Here is a 14700-nt window from a genome sequence, read left to right as displayed (position 1 = left end):
TATAAACCACAGAAACAAGGAAGGACTTCAGCGATAGAAGTTCGTGAATGTGGAAAGAGGAAAAAAAATATATAGGTCCTCAAATGAGAAGTAAGAAAGGAAAAAAAAAAAATAGATATGGTTGCTAAGGTCTAAGAAGAGAAAGATGATAGCCCCAAAGACAGGAAACTCTTCCCAACCCCCCCCCCCTCCACCCCCCTTCCCCCAGGATCCCTACCCCTCAGGTACTTGAGTGAGACCCTGGAGGAGGTTTGGTGTAAATCGTCTCCTACAGTACAGATATTCCCACCTTCACTCTGGAGCTCCCCGAAGGAAATCTAAGCAACCCTATGGAAACAGGAAATGGTGAAGAATCAGGCACACTTGTTTGTGAGGGTTGTCTGAAAGGTGCGATGTGGGGTTTTTGTAAGCCATGATTTATTTGCCCTTGTGAACCATGCTTTTATTTACAATTCCCACCCCTTTCAAAACCTATAGAAACCCTCCGATTTACATCACTTCTCATAAAAGGAATAAAAAGTCTATACAAAATAGAAAATTTATACTATATGGTATCACAGTTGTTTAATTATTCACCTCATTTTATATTATCCATAAATATAATACTCTCTTCATTTTATTTTATGTCGATATCACTTTCTTTCTTATTCTATGATTCTCCTAAGTTTTCTTTATTTTGTAGTCTTACCCAGTTTTCTAAGCACTATTATTATAGGATAGTTTAAGATGTTAGGAATTGATGACAGAATAGTTTAAGATTTTAAAGGAATCTGGTGCAGAAAAACCATTTTGCAAGAAAAAACCGAAAACAACTCGGGATCCGATGGTGGTCACTCCGTCCGTTATCTCAGAATTTTAACGTCCCTGGGAGATATATGACTCTGCCTGGGTCCCATGGATCTGATATTAACTTTTCTTGTGCACTGGCAGACCAGTATTTCTCTTTAAATTTCTTTTGAAAGTCTCTCCACTGCAAATCAGTCACCATTTCACTAGTTAACACAACATTAGGTAAATATACTCTTTTTTCTACTTTTTCTTGAATAAGCTTGAATTCTTTCCACAGGACATCTATACCTTTCCTGGTATCACCAGGTTTAGAAGATGGAATAGGATTTCTGGATCTATAACTTCTTCAACCTGTTCCTCCAAACTACTTATATTTATGATATCAGCGTTTGCTAATTTCTCTTTGAAGTCCCTTTCCACATTATCTACTCATGCATTAACACCTGTAATTTGTTGCGATTGAATTATTGGCATTATATTATCCTGCATATCAACACTCTCTTTCAAAGTACTCAACCCTTGCTTTACAGCATTAAATTTAACATTGCACACATTTTCAAAGGATCCTAACTTTTCATTAAGTTCTGATTCTACACTATTACATTTGTCTTCAATATTCAATTCTAACCTTTTTGTCAAATTCAGAAAATTATATTCTGTTTCTGGCTGAAGTCAGTAAACATTTGATTTACATGAATAGTCAAGGAACTAGTCAATTCATTCTTTAAATCTAATTTCAGATCTTCTACTTTACTATTTAAGGCATCAGATTAAGTCTTTAAAGCATCCATGCCTTCCCATAGATTACTAAATTCTTTGCTATGGAGTCGACTTAGGCATTTAACCATCCTAAATTTGTTGTTTCAGCATTTAATTGAGAATTTACTGATTCTAGTTTTTCACTTAAGAGTCACATTTTGAGTTTTCATTAACTTTACTACCTCAGATCAGTCAGCCACTTTCTTACTAACTTTCAAAGCCATAGCTGCTTCTTGAGTTCCCTCAACTTGTCATATGTTACCCATATTCTTGTAAGCTTTTGATCTAGTAAGCATTTAACTAACTTTAAGTATGTTAACTACTCTAATAAAGTTCACTGAACAGTTTCTACCACTTTGTACTAAAACAATAAAGTTCTGTTTTATGCTCACCTGGCAGAGAATCTGCACTGTGTCAGTGAGCGGATGTGGAGGCAGGTCAGCACCGGTGAATAGCAACTGCTGCTGGAGGCATCAGATGTTGTTTTCCGCATCTGTGTCCCCATGATGTGTGGGTGAGAGCTGTACACTCCCCAAACTGGATCTTCTTAATTGAAATGTTCTAGGTGTATTTCTTCTTAGAGAAACACACTGGAATCTTCTTCTCTATTTCTCAGTCCAAAATTTTGCTCCTTTAAATACTTGAGCATGTTCTGTTGTCTCGGAGTAAATTCTTTGTCATATTTGGTTTAGTTGCTATGGCAACATACAACAGCTTCTTTCCTCCCCCCCCCCCCCCCCCCCTGTAGAATTCCTGTTTTTTCAGTCCTTTCTCACTAGTTGCAACGTTCTAATGGCTTTGGATGACAATTTAAGTGTGAAGTAGATACCCAAACGTCCACTTCTTTTATGAGATGACTTACTTGAGATCTTGAGATGCTCGGCCAACCTTCCTTGCTGGCTAGCCTGCTGCTGCAAACTCTCTTTCACTTCTTCTCCAAAGTATGCTGCTAGGTACAGGAATCTCTTAAGACTCTTTATTTATTTATTGGCAAGGAAAGTGTTTCTGAAGAAGAGAAATTTGTTAACATCGAGTATAAATTTAAGTGTCAGAAAGTCATTTCTGAAAGTATTTGTATGGAGTGTAGCCATGTATGGAAGTGAAACATGGACGATAAATAGTTTGGACAAGAAGAGAATAGAAGCTTTCGAAATGTGGTGTTACAGAAGAATGCTGAAGATTAGATGGGTAGATCACATAACTAATGAGGAAGTATTGAATAGGATTGGGGAGAAGAGAAGTTTGTGGCACAACTTGACTAGAAGAAGGGATCGGTTGGTGGGACATGTGTTGAGGCATAAATGGATCACCAATTTAATATTGGAGGCAGCGTGGAGGGTAAAAATCGTAGAGGGAGACCAAGAGAGGAATACACTAAGCAGATTCAGAAGGATGTAGGTTGCAGTAGGTACTGGGAGATGAAGAAGCTTGCACAGGATAGAGTAGCATGGAGAGCTGCATCAAACCAGTCTCAGGACTGAAGACCACCACACACATTTATTTATTTATCTGTTTATTCATTCCATGTGATCTGATGGTACACAGTGTGTTGCAGATGTCAGAAAATATCAGAACATATTGTTAACATATATCAACGTAGGCCTATAGTATCCTAATGTATTACATTGCTCAATGTTTTCAATTTAACACAAATAGCAAGATTACTGTTCTAAGTGTTCATTTACAGAGTAAAAACAGTGACACAACAAATATGACTTCACAGCTTTGCTAAATTTTATGTTATCTTTGATGGACTTAATACTAGTGGGAAGATTGTTGAACAGCTGGAGGCCCATGTGGAAAGCTCCCTTTTTACACAGTTGAGTGTTTGTACGTGAAACATGCAGATTTGCATTTTTCCTGGTGTTGTGTTCATGTATTTCATTATTTTTTACGACTCTGGTGTCAGTTGGCAATATGTGATTTCTGAAAAATTTTAGAGTCTCGAGAATGTATAGGCAAGGCAGTGTAAGGATTTCCAACTTTCTGAAGATGGGTTCGCAGGAGTCTCTGGGTTTGCTACCTGTAATAATCCTCATTGCTCTCTTGTGGGTATTGAATGTGTTCAGAGCAGTTGGAGAATTTCCCCAGAATATGACACCATATTTTAGATGGGCTTGTATTTAAGCATAGTATGCGCTGGTTAATCTTTTCAGGCTAGCACATGATTTCAGTACACTCAATGCATAACAGCCAGTACTAATTCTGGCATTTACCTTTCCTGTATGTGTATTCCATTTCAGGTTATCTTGAACCCACAGACCCAGGAATTTGAAAACAGTATCTGTATCTATTGGCTGGTTATTTACAGTGGCAAATGGCTGAGAAGAATTTGCATTTTGTGTTGTGTGAAAGTTCATGGAAGCTGTCTTTTTTATGTTGATAATTAATCTCTTGATTTTAGCCCAGTTGCTGAGTTGTTCAGTGGCCAAGTTCAGAGCTTTTTGCGCAGCCTCTATATACTCCCCTTTGAGGAGTGCAATTGTGTCATCAGCAAATGTTATTGTTTTGTGTGCATCAACATTCAGGCTCAAGTCATTAATACACAGGAGGAAAATAAGTAGACCTGCAAATTTTCATTTCCTTCAATTAATGACATATATTAAATTTCAGGCGTATTACAAATCTCTCTCTTCACATAGACATATACTGTTTCATAAGTGTCTCATGTCTCCAAATGTCAGAAACAAACTAATATAGATATAAAATAAAGTTGGCTTAACACCATGTCCATTCTCAACATGAATCTTAATACAAGTCTTCCCTTCAACAAGGCTAAGACAAGAGTTTTTCTCAAGAGTACCTTCTCAACTGTTCTCGTTATTATAACAATGGTCATTGACACAATTAGCACAGAATAACATAGAAGCTCCATGGTTCTTCCATAAACTTTTACTAAAACGTCCATGGATCACCCAACAGTTACTTGTTGTTGCTGTTCGGCCGCAACATCTACATTTCTCTTGCAGCTGAATTTCAAATCTGCACACATAAATATGTGACGTGCAGTAGGTAGAATTCTATGATCCCACACTCACATCCAAAATATTGTGGTTCTGGAATTAAGCAGAAATTCTCGAAACACTACAGTGTGACTGAGAACATTGTGTATATGAGAAACTCACGTCCAAAATATTGTGGTTCTGGAATTATGCAGAAATTCTTGAAACACTACAATCACATCCAAAATATTGTGGTTCTGGAATTAAGCAGAAATTCTCAAAACACTACAGTGTGACTGAGAACATTGTGTATATGAGAAACTCACATCCAAAATATTGTGGTTCTGGAATTATGCAGAAATTCTTGAAACACTACAATGTGACTGAGAACATTGTCTCGAAACACTACAGTGTGACTGAGAACATTGTGTATATGAGAAGAATAAAATTTTAACGATTTTTATGCTATTTTTCTCAAAGCAGGATGGTTTTATTTATGATTTAAATACGCCATATTGTTCCTCAATTCTTTGATACAAAAACCTACACTGGTGTGCAAAATTCAAGGAAGAATAACTTTCACATACTGTGTCACTGCCAAGTAACATAACTCAATGAAAGATATACCACACATTGAAAGAACTGCTACAGTATAATACAGAAGGTAACTGAAAGAAATACATGACGAGACAAATAGAAATGACATTTTTATTGAAAGGGTCATACCAGTCCCCTAGCAATTACAGATGGTGGGCTGTGGTTCTTAATAGGGTGTGTGATCACCATTGGTGGCACTGCATGCTCTGCGGTGTGCTTCCATTATGCTCACAAGGTTGGTAAAGAGTTCTTGAGGTAGAGCATTCCATTCCTCCACCAGCATGGTTGACAACTGCTGGATGGCTATTGACGCTTGTAGCTGTGATACAATATATCTCCCCAATGCATATGACATTAATGGGATTCAAGTCAGGGGAAGAGGCAGGCCAGTCCATTTGCCAAATATCCTCTTATTCCAAGAGCTCCTTCACCTGAACTGTTCAATATGGTCATACATTGTCATCCATAAAAATGAAGTCAGGACCAAATGCCCCCCTGAAAAGATGCACACGGAGTAGCACAGTGTTATGTTAATGTTGACTGGTGAGTGTTGAGAGGGTAGAAAAATTTGGAAATTTTAGTTTGGGAGCACCTCATGAATATGATACTTGATTTAAAATTTCTGTATTCTTGGCATTCATTATGTATGAGCAAAAGTACTATATTATTATCATGGATTTAATATGCGATACCATTACGTCAGGTTTTTTTTATAAATCAATTATCTGTTTATTTAAGATGTACTAGATTAAGTTTCTGCATGCATTTTGTAATTTCTGTTTGAGGTATTTGTTGGGCTTTGTGTGATTTTGTGAATGCAGTGACAGGCTCTCTGACTGCAGCCAAATGTACCAGATGTAGAAGTATGAAACTGGAATTGGTTGCAATAATTACTTGTCTGTTGTTTGAAACTGATAAACAATATTTTATTAAAAAAAAAAAGTTCTTTTTTTTTTTTTTTTTAAGTGAACCAGTCATAGAACCATTTTCATACATCTTCATATGAACTGAAGTACTGGTCAACGAGAACATGTCCCAGTGATGCAAATAGATGATGATCAGATGGAGCCAAGTCTGCTACATGCCCTGGTATTTCCCAACTGAATGCCTCGATCCATTTTTCTGTTTGTGATAGGGCCTTATCATGGAGCAATATGACTTTGTGTTGTCTTTTCCATATTCCAGTCATTCTTCACACAATGCTCGATTTAAATTGATCATTTGTTGTTGGTAGCGATTATTGTTAATGGTTTCACCAGGTTTTAGTACCTCATAGTAGATCACACCCTCCTGATCCCACCAAACACAGAGCACTGTCTTCTTTCCAAAGCGATTTGGTGTTGCATTGGATATTGATGGTTTGCCTGGATTCACCCATGTTTTACAACACTTAGGATTCTCAAAATATATCCATTTTTCATCACCTGTCACTATTCGATGGAGAAGCAACTTTCTTTTGTATCTGGTGAGCAGCATTTCACAAGTGGTCTTTCAGTTTGCTTCCTGTCTTTTATTCAGTTCAAGTGGAACCCATTTTCCTAGTTTCTGCACCTTTCCCATAGCTTTCAACTGAAGAGAAATGGCTTTCTGAGACACATTCAGTTGTTCTGTGAGTTCCTGTTGAGTATCATCTTCATCCAGTAAGGCCTGCAATTCACAGTCATCAAACTTTTTCAATGGTTTCCCACGATTATTGTTTTTCATGTAAAAATCACCACTTTTGAATTTAAAAACCACTCAAAACACTGTGTTTTCCCAAGAGCATGTTCGCCGAAAGCTTCGACAAGCATTCGATGTGATTCTGCAGCAGTTTTCTTTAAATGATAATAGAAAACCAATTCTGTCTGCAAATTGTAGTTCGTAAGCACAAAACTCGACATGTTTACAGGTTTGAAATAGATACCGACATAACCGACGTACGGAACTTGTGTTACTGTGTGTTGACATTCATCTTCAGCCATAACCAGAAGCAAATGGCACTGCAGATGCAGTCTGGTGGGCCCTACACTGACAGCTAGCACCATCTGTAGGGAAATTCCGGTTTCATACTTCTACAACTGGTATCAGAGAGACCCAAGGCCCTATGTTGCTCCATGGAATACATCAAGTAGAGGTCTTTCTTGGAAAAATGTTAACATTGGTGTATAAAAGGGGAATGTCAGTTGGATAGTGGATAGATTGTGATTTGAGATCCTTTACATTTGAAAGGTCTATTGTACTTAAATACAGCAATAAAACATGTTTGTCACACTCAAGTCTATGACTACTCATTGAAGTAGGCTTGAGTAATGTAGATACCTTTACATTTTGAGTAATAAGGAGGATGAGAGTTATGCAGATCCAGAAGACATCTAATAACATTCTGTGAAACCCTCGCACATGGCAGCCATCTTATAAAAGAATTCTGCACCAGGAAAAGAAGTCTGAGCCAAGGATTAATAAGCATCATTAGAATTCCAAAAATTATTCTTGAAAAATTTAATGATACACAAAGAAGTGTACTTCAAGATTGTGACATTAACTGACCATTATTAACAAGAAACAACATATGTGACAGCTTAAAATACAAAAATAATGGGAAGAAAAAGTTTAGCAGTCATAATTTCAAGTGACGGTGCTGACATATGGTGCTCACGGGGGGCAACTGTACAATACTAAAATTGCTGGAGAAGTCACTCCAGCATCAAGGACATAACCCATACTTTTTGAAGAAGAATTAAACAGATTATTAACAACTTTTCTAGACTTTGTGGAAATCTTGCCATGCCTCTTTTGTTCTGTTGCAGCTAAACTTCTTTCAGGTCTGGATTCCATGTTCAACAGCCTGATCAAAAGTTGTGTTCCACCATCTATGTTTTTGTCTCCTAGGAGATAGACCCCAGTGCATTTCATTCTAAATTACCTTAGAAAGGGCTGTCCAATTTTCTGTTGAACTTTGATTTTTTTTAAGGTTGTTTTTGTTTATCTTTAAGTATTCTGGGGGTGGTTTGATAATTTTTTTCTGTGTTGTCTTTCTGTTTATTGGGATTGACCAAATTTTTACTTGTAGCAAGCAATGGTCAACCTTAAGAATCCTTTGTGTGTCCTCCTATTCAGAAGTTCACTTTTATTTTTGCTTGTGATGGCGATGTGATCTATTTGAAATTCTCCCCATACATTTTTGGGCATTCTCCATCTTGTGAGTTTTTGTTTTGGCTTTTGAAATTACATTGACATAATTTTTAAACTAAAATTTTGACTGTAAGGTATGAAATGTTCCCATTCTTGTTGGTGAATTGTGTGCTGTGTGTGGACCTGTGATTTGCTTGTACTTCTTCTTCCTTTTTCCTAGTTGTGCATTGAAGTCTCTGAATACAATTTTAACATGTCTTTGTTGTATTTTGTGTGTTGTCTCTTCCATGTCCTCCCAAAAGTCTTTGACTTCTTGTGGTTTCTTTTCATTGTGATAGTTTGTCAGTGCATGTGCATTGATGATTGTGTATCTTTTGTCACCTGATTTGAAGGTTATTGTAGAGACTCTTCCTGGTACTGAACTGAAATGTAGGATGTTGTCTATGACTGATTTGTGAATCGCAAATCCTGTGCCAAACATTTTCAGTGTTTCTCTTCTGAAAGCAGGTTTTCCTTTGTATGTCTTCTAGTTTTCTGTGTTGAAATGGTTTTTGTCTGTTAAACACGTCTCTCGTGATATGAGGATTTTGATGCAAAATTTTTCCAGAACATCTGTAAGCTGTTTGAGTTTGCCTATCTTGAGCAGTGCACTTGTGTTGAATGTGCCAATATAGTGTTTGTGAAGAGGTTTCAAGAAGCTCTGATTCTTCTCCTTCTGATGATGTTCCTGGTCACCCAGACTCCGATGACCAGGAAAGTTTGGCACATATACTGGTGTCTGGGGTTGTGGATATTGAAGGTGATTGTGGTGATAAATAAAATGTAAATGCTACGTGGCTAGGGCCTCCCGTTGGGTAGACCATTCGCCTGGTGCAAGTCTTTTGAGTTGACGCCACTTTGGCAACTTGCGTGTCGATGGGGTGAAATGATGATGATGATGATGATGATGATGATGACAACACAACACCTAGTCCCTGAGCAGAGAAAATCTCCGATCCAGCTGGGAATTGAACACAGGCCCTTAGGTATGACATTCTGTTGCACTGACCACTCAGCTACCAGGGGTGGACATTGTGGTGATCTCTTTTGGAGATGACAAATGTTAAAAACTTGATTGCTGAGATCAAGACTCATTTGTAGCAGCTGCACCGCCTTGGTGACCAGATGCTGACCACTAGCTGCTGGATGCCAAAACAGACATCAATGACCTAAGTTGGTATTTGCACCACACTGGGTATTTCATGTCCCCAGTAGCAACCACGTCTGGGAGGCTTTCCACTATCTGCCACCTGCAGAGGCATCCAATGGGGAAAATATATTTAATATTATTTGACTTATTTCACATGCGTAAGGACCATTTTAATTAAGGTCTATGGAAGAGACATTAGCACACCTATATTTTTTGTAAATATATATTATTTATTGTTTTTGCATGACATGTTCTACATGCTGGATGATCTCCTCACAGTGGATCTATGGAACAAAAAGTATATCTGATTTAATCTAAAAACAAGAGAAGGTGGACATTGGAACCCTTAAATGTAAAGCTTTTATATAAATGATTCCTTAGGCTCAAGCAGATGATGACTTCTTCTGTTAGTGCATACTTCCTTCATTACCCACCTTTGTAGCAACAAAGAATGTTCAGTTTGGTAATTCAAAGCCTCATATCTTTTTGAGATTCCTGAGAAATATACTATACACATCTCATAAGTAAAATTCTTAATTCTCAATATCTAAAATGGTTCTTATAAAGCACTTTTGTAAGTTGTTTTATTCTCTGTAGTTATAACCAATTATCTTGCAGGTACATACAGTATGGAGTCCCACTGTAACAGTGGCAGGATTGTGCCTCTTGGCTGGACCAATAGCATATGCTTTCAACAATATATTACAGTCATCTGAGTCTGCAGTAATGTTGGTTGTAGCAGCTATCATAATGTCTTCCATTGTGATCGTAATGTACCTCATCACCAGGAGTAAGATCAAGAATAAAATGTACTATTGTAAGTTTATAATGCATTGTTTTTTTTCTTATTTTTGAGGAACTATTTCAATACAATCCAGTGTAAATACATGCTTTTTTAATTGGAGAGTGAGACAGACTTAGTGTTACATATGTGTGAAAGGGAGGGCTGGAGAGGACGGGGTGGGGGATGAACTCCAAAGTAAATATGACAGAAGATGATTGGATAATTCCATCTGTCCTTATAGCCGATTCAAAAAGCCATCTTGTTTATCAAAACTGTTTGAATCAGATTAAAGTAAGTTCATAGAGATGATTTTTGTATGTCAAGTAGTTTCATCACAACATACACTAATATGCAGCGTGAAAGATTCGGTCTGGACAAGTTATTACAGCACAAAATTTAGTGTCTCATATAAAAATTGTGAATCCTAAATGCCAGATTTTTACATTCATGTCAGTTATAGTTGATTAGCAAAGCAAGGCAAGATACAGGCATCTAGCAGGTAATGTTTTAAGTTATAGTAAGCACCTGGGGTTGTTAGAATCTGTATAGCATCACCAAATTCAATGTTTTCTGCAGTAACTGGCACGTGTTCTGTTCATCATTTACATGATTTTTATCAAATGATGTGGAATGACTCAGTTTACAGGATATGTACATGTGAAATTTTTGTGAATATGGCTACATGATGGATATTTACACATTATTAAATACCACAATGGTGTCCATTGAATATGAGTGAATGTACTAATATTGTTAATATTTGGAGCATTTATTTTTCAGTTGCTTCTTCATTTATATTTATCATGTTGACAACTTGCTTGGTTAGAAACAAATGAAGCATTCAGTTGCAAAAGCTCCCATGTTTCCAGCGGGTGCCAGCATTAAGATACTGTGACATATGAATATTGTCATACTCATCATATTCTGGTGAAGATGGTTAGTATGACACTCATTGAAATGACATTACACCATAACACTGCCATCTAGCTGAAAATCAAAGAGTTTTTAAATAGTAGCATACACTCGAAATGTCAGCATCCAGAATGAGGTTTTCACTGTGCAGCAAAGTGTGTGCTGACATGAAACTTCCTGGCGGATTAAAACTGTGTACCGGACTGACACTCAAACTTGGAACCTTTGCCTTTTGTGGGCAAGTGCTCTACCATCTGAGCTACCCCAGCTAACTCACAACCTGTCCTCACAGCTTCAAATCTGCCAGTACCTCGTCTTCTACTTTCCAAACTTTACAGAAGCTCTTCCATGAACCTCGAAGAACTAGCACTCCTGGAAGAAAAGGATATTGCAGAGATGTGGCTCAGCCACAGCCTGGGGAATATTTCCATAATGAGATTTTCACTCTGCAGCGGAGTGTACACTGATATGAAACTTGCTCGCAAATTAAAACTATGTGCCAGACCGTAGGAGACGAGGTACTGGCAGATTTGAAGCTGTGAGGACGGGTCGTGAGTCGTGCTTGGGTAGCTCAGATGGTAGAGCACTTGCATGCAAAATACAAAGGTCCCAAGTTCGAGTCTCGGTCCGGCACACAGTTTTAATCTGCCAGGAAGTTTCATATCAGTGCACACTCTGCTGCAGAGTGAAAATCTCATTCTGGAAACATCCCCCAGGCTGTGGCTAAGCCAGGTCTCCGCAATATCCTTTCTTCCAGGAGTGCTAGTTCTGCGGGGTTCGCAGAAGAGCTTCTGTGAAGTAGGAGATGAGTTACTGACAGATTTAAAGCTGTGAGGACAGGTCATGAGTTGTACTTGGGTAGCTCAGATGGCAGAGCACTTATCCACAAAAGGCAAAGGTCCCAAGTTCGAGTCTTGGTCTGACAAGCAGTTTTAATCTGCCAGGAAGTTTCAGTCTACATCAACATGATAAACATAATTGAACAATATTAATCTTTAACAATACTCACATAAATTGTAATTCACTTAAATTTAGTTTTTTTTATTTTAGTAATATTCATTTATGGAATAGAAGTAGTTGTTTAGAAGTAATGATTTTAGTCTAGATATAAAAATTATGTTGCTACCTGTCAAAATTTTATATTATTGGGGAAATGCTTGAAGATCCATGACAGAAAAAAATCCCAGTACAAAGAAATAATGAATGAAGAGTAATGAAATTTTGGGAATGCATTTGTCCAGATAACATATTTAAGTGATTAATATTGCAAGAATACAGTTAGTGTTAGTGTGAGAAAATCCATTTCAAATGTGAAATGCTGATACATTAATAACTGGTGTATCCCCCAGACTGATTAACGGTTGCAAGCAAATGTGCACGCATTGTGTCACACAGGTGCCGAATGTCATTTTGTGGGATGGAGTTCCGTGCCTGTTGCACTTGGTTGGTCAATACAGGGATGGTTAATGCTAGTTGTGAATGACACTGGAGTTATCATCTGATGATGTCCCATGCATACTTAACTGGACAGACCTGGTGATTGAGCAGGCCAAGGCAACATATTGATACTCTGTAGAGCATGGTGGCTTACAATACTGTTGCCTGGGTATATGTTATCCTTTTGGAAAGCACCCCCTGGAATGCTGTTCTTGAATGGCAGCACAATGGGTTGAATCACCAGTCTGATGCACAAATGTGCAATCAGGGCATGTGGCATAATCACAAGGGTGCTCTTGCTTTCATGCAAAATTACTCCCCAGATCGTAACTCCACATCAGTGTGTCTAGGAAGCAGACAGGTTGGGTGCAGGCCAACACATGGCCATCACTGAAACCAAGACAGGACTGGCTTTCATCACAAAACACAACAGAGCTCCACTCTGCCCTCCAGTGGCACCACTGAAGTTGCAAACAGCGGTGGCTTCGGATCAGTGGAATGCATACTACAGGGCATTTAGCTTGGAGCTAACCATGAAGTAACCAATTTATAACAAACAAAATTACTCTGAGCACTATGGGACTTAACTGTTGAGGTCATCAGTCCCCTAGAACTTAGAACTAATTAAACCTAACTAACCTAAGGACACACACACATCCATGGCCGAGGCAGGATTCAAACCTGTAACCATAGTGGTCGCGCGGTTCCAGACTGTAGTGCCTAGAACTACTTGGCCACCCCAATTTATAACAGTTTGTTGTGTCACTGTGGTGCCAACTGCTGCTTGAATTGCTGCTGCATATGCAGTACAATGTGCCACAACCATACACTGAACATGACGGTCTCCCCTCTTGGTCATCTGGAGACTGTCTTCCTGTGACTGTAGCTCTTCATGATCACCAATGCCAACAGTCACGTACAGTGGCTACAGTCCTGCCAAGTCTTTCTGCAATATTGCAGAAAGAATATCCAGCTTCTCATAGCCCCATTACATGACCTCGTTCAAACTCAATGGATTTCTGATAATCGCATCTTCATCATCTTAAAGGGATTCCTGACTAACATCAGCTCACTATGTCCAGTCTCAAAGGTAACTAATACTCAGAACCATTGCAACTCATATTTAAAACAAACCTGATGTGTATCCTCAATAGTGGCACTACAAGTGCCACTCTTATGTGACTGGCATGAAATCTGAATAGATATCATCCTTCAGATGTAGAAACACACCTACCAACTTCCATTTATCTTAAACATCTCATTCTTGGTACTGGAATTTTTTCCATCGGTGTATTTCTTAGCCACTGATAAATTCACTAAAGAGTCATTTTTCTGCTAGCATTATAACTGTGGACATCATTATTCTTTTCAAATTGTCATTCAGTAATTTATTCCAAAACTAGCAATTATATAAAGAGAAAAACTTACTGAATTTAGCTGTTTTAATTACTCAGTAATGTTTATTCCCTTACAAATACTCATCAATATGTACATCCCAAAAATGTTGAACATTGCACCCTTTCCACATGTTACATTAATTGTTGGTGCAATGTGTTTGTTGTACAGTACTGAATATGCTCTATTTATTCACAACTAAGGGTGAGTCATTTTCTAGAGAATAACTTAATAATTCTTGGAATTTCTACTGTTTCTTTCTCTCTAACAAATTTAATGTGTTGTATGCAGAAAATACTAAATTTTCTTAGTGTAATTAAGTGGAAGGTCACCACAAATACAAGGAATAGGAGCGGATCTAAAATTTAAGCCCATGGGACTTTCATTGACTTTCTCCTCAAACCTCAAAAATTTACTCTCTTTCTAGCAGTGTTTGAGTAATCCAGCAGCATTTTTATTTCATTGTTTTTGGTAGGTATTTGTTTGTGAACCAGTCAGTGCCACGCACTGTTAGGTTTTCTAAGAGAGTGTTATGATCCAAACAATCAAATGCCTTGAAAAAATACCAGACGCTAATGTTTTATTATCTAAGGTTTATCATATTTGGTGAATAAATGTGTAAATGGTAATCAGTCAGTCAACTCTCCTGGTACCTGAGTGGTGACATTCTAAGTAAACTGGTTCTCCTGAAGAGCTACTCTACACCTGAGTTAATTACTTTCTCAAATGTTCTGAAGGAAGGTGTTATTGTGGAAATTGAATGATAATTATTTAGATTTTTGCTG

At 37.9% G+C, this 14700-nt stretch overlaps 1 protein-coding gene across 2 annotated transcripts in view; it reads left to right on the top strand.

The window, feature by feature from the left end:
* LOC126356107 (transmembrane 6 superfamily member 1-like) overlaps positions 1 to 14700 on the top strand; it is a 110447-nt gene that overhangs the window by 31211 nt on the left and 64536 nt on the right. For both annotated transcript variants that reach the window (XM_050006806.1, XM_050006807.1), the window contains exon 2: positions 10006 to 10204. In XM_050006806.1, the coding sequence (XP_049862763.1) occupies positions 10006 to 10204 (199 nt within the window). The remainder of the gene's footprint in view (positions 1 to 10005; positions 10205 to 14700) is intronic.

The sequence above is a fragment of the Schistocerca gregaria genome, chromosome 3 (assembly GCF_023897955.1).
Source record: "Schistocerca gregaria isolate iqSchGreg1 chromosome 3, iqSchGreg1.2, whole genome shotgun sequence".
Classification (NCBI taxonomy): Eukaryota; Metazoa; Arthropoda; class Insecta; order Orthoptera; family Acrididae; genus Schistocerca; species Schistocerca gregaria.
This window is presented reverse-complemented; position numbering and strand designations above follow the sequence as displayed.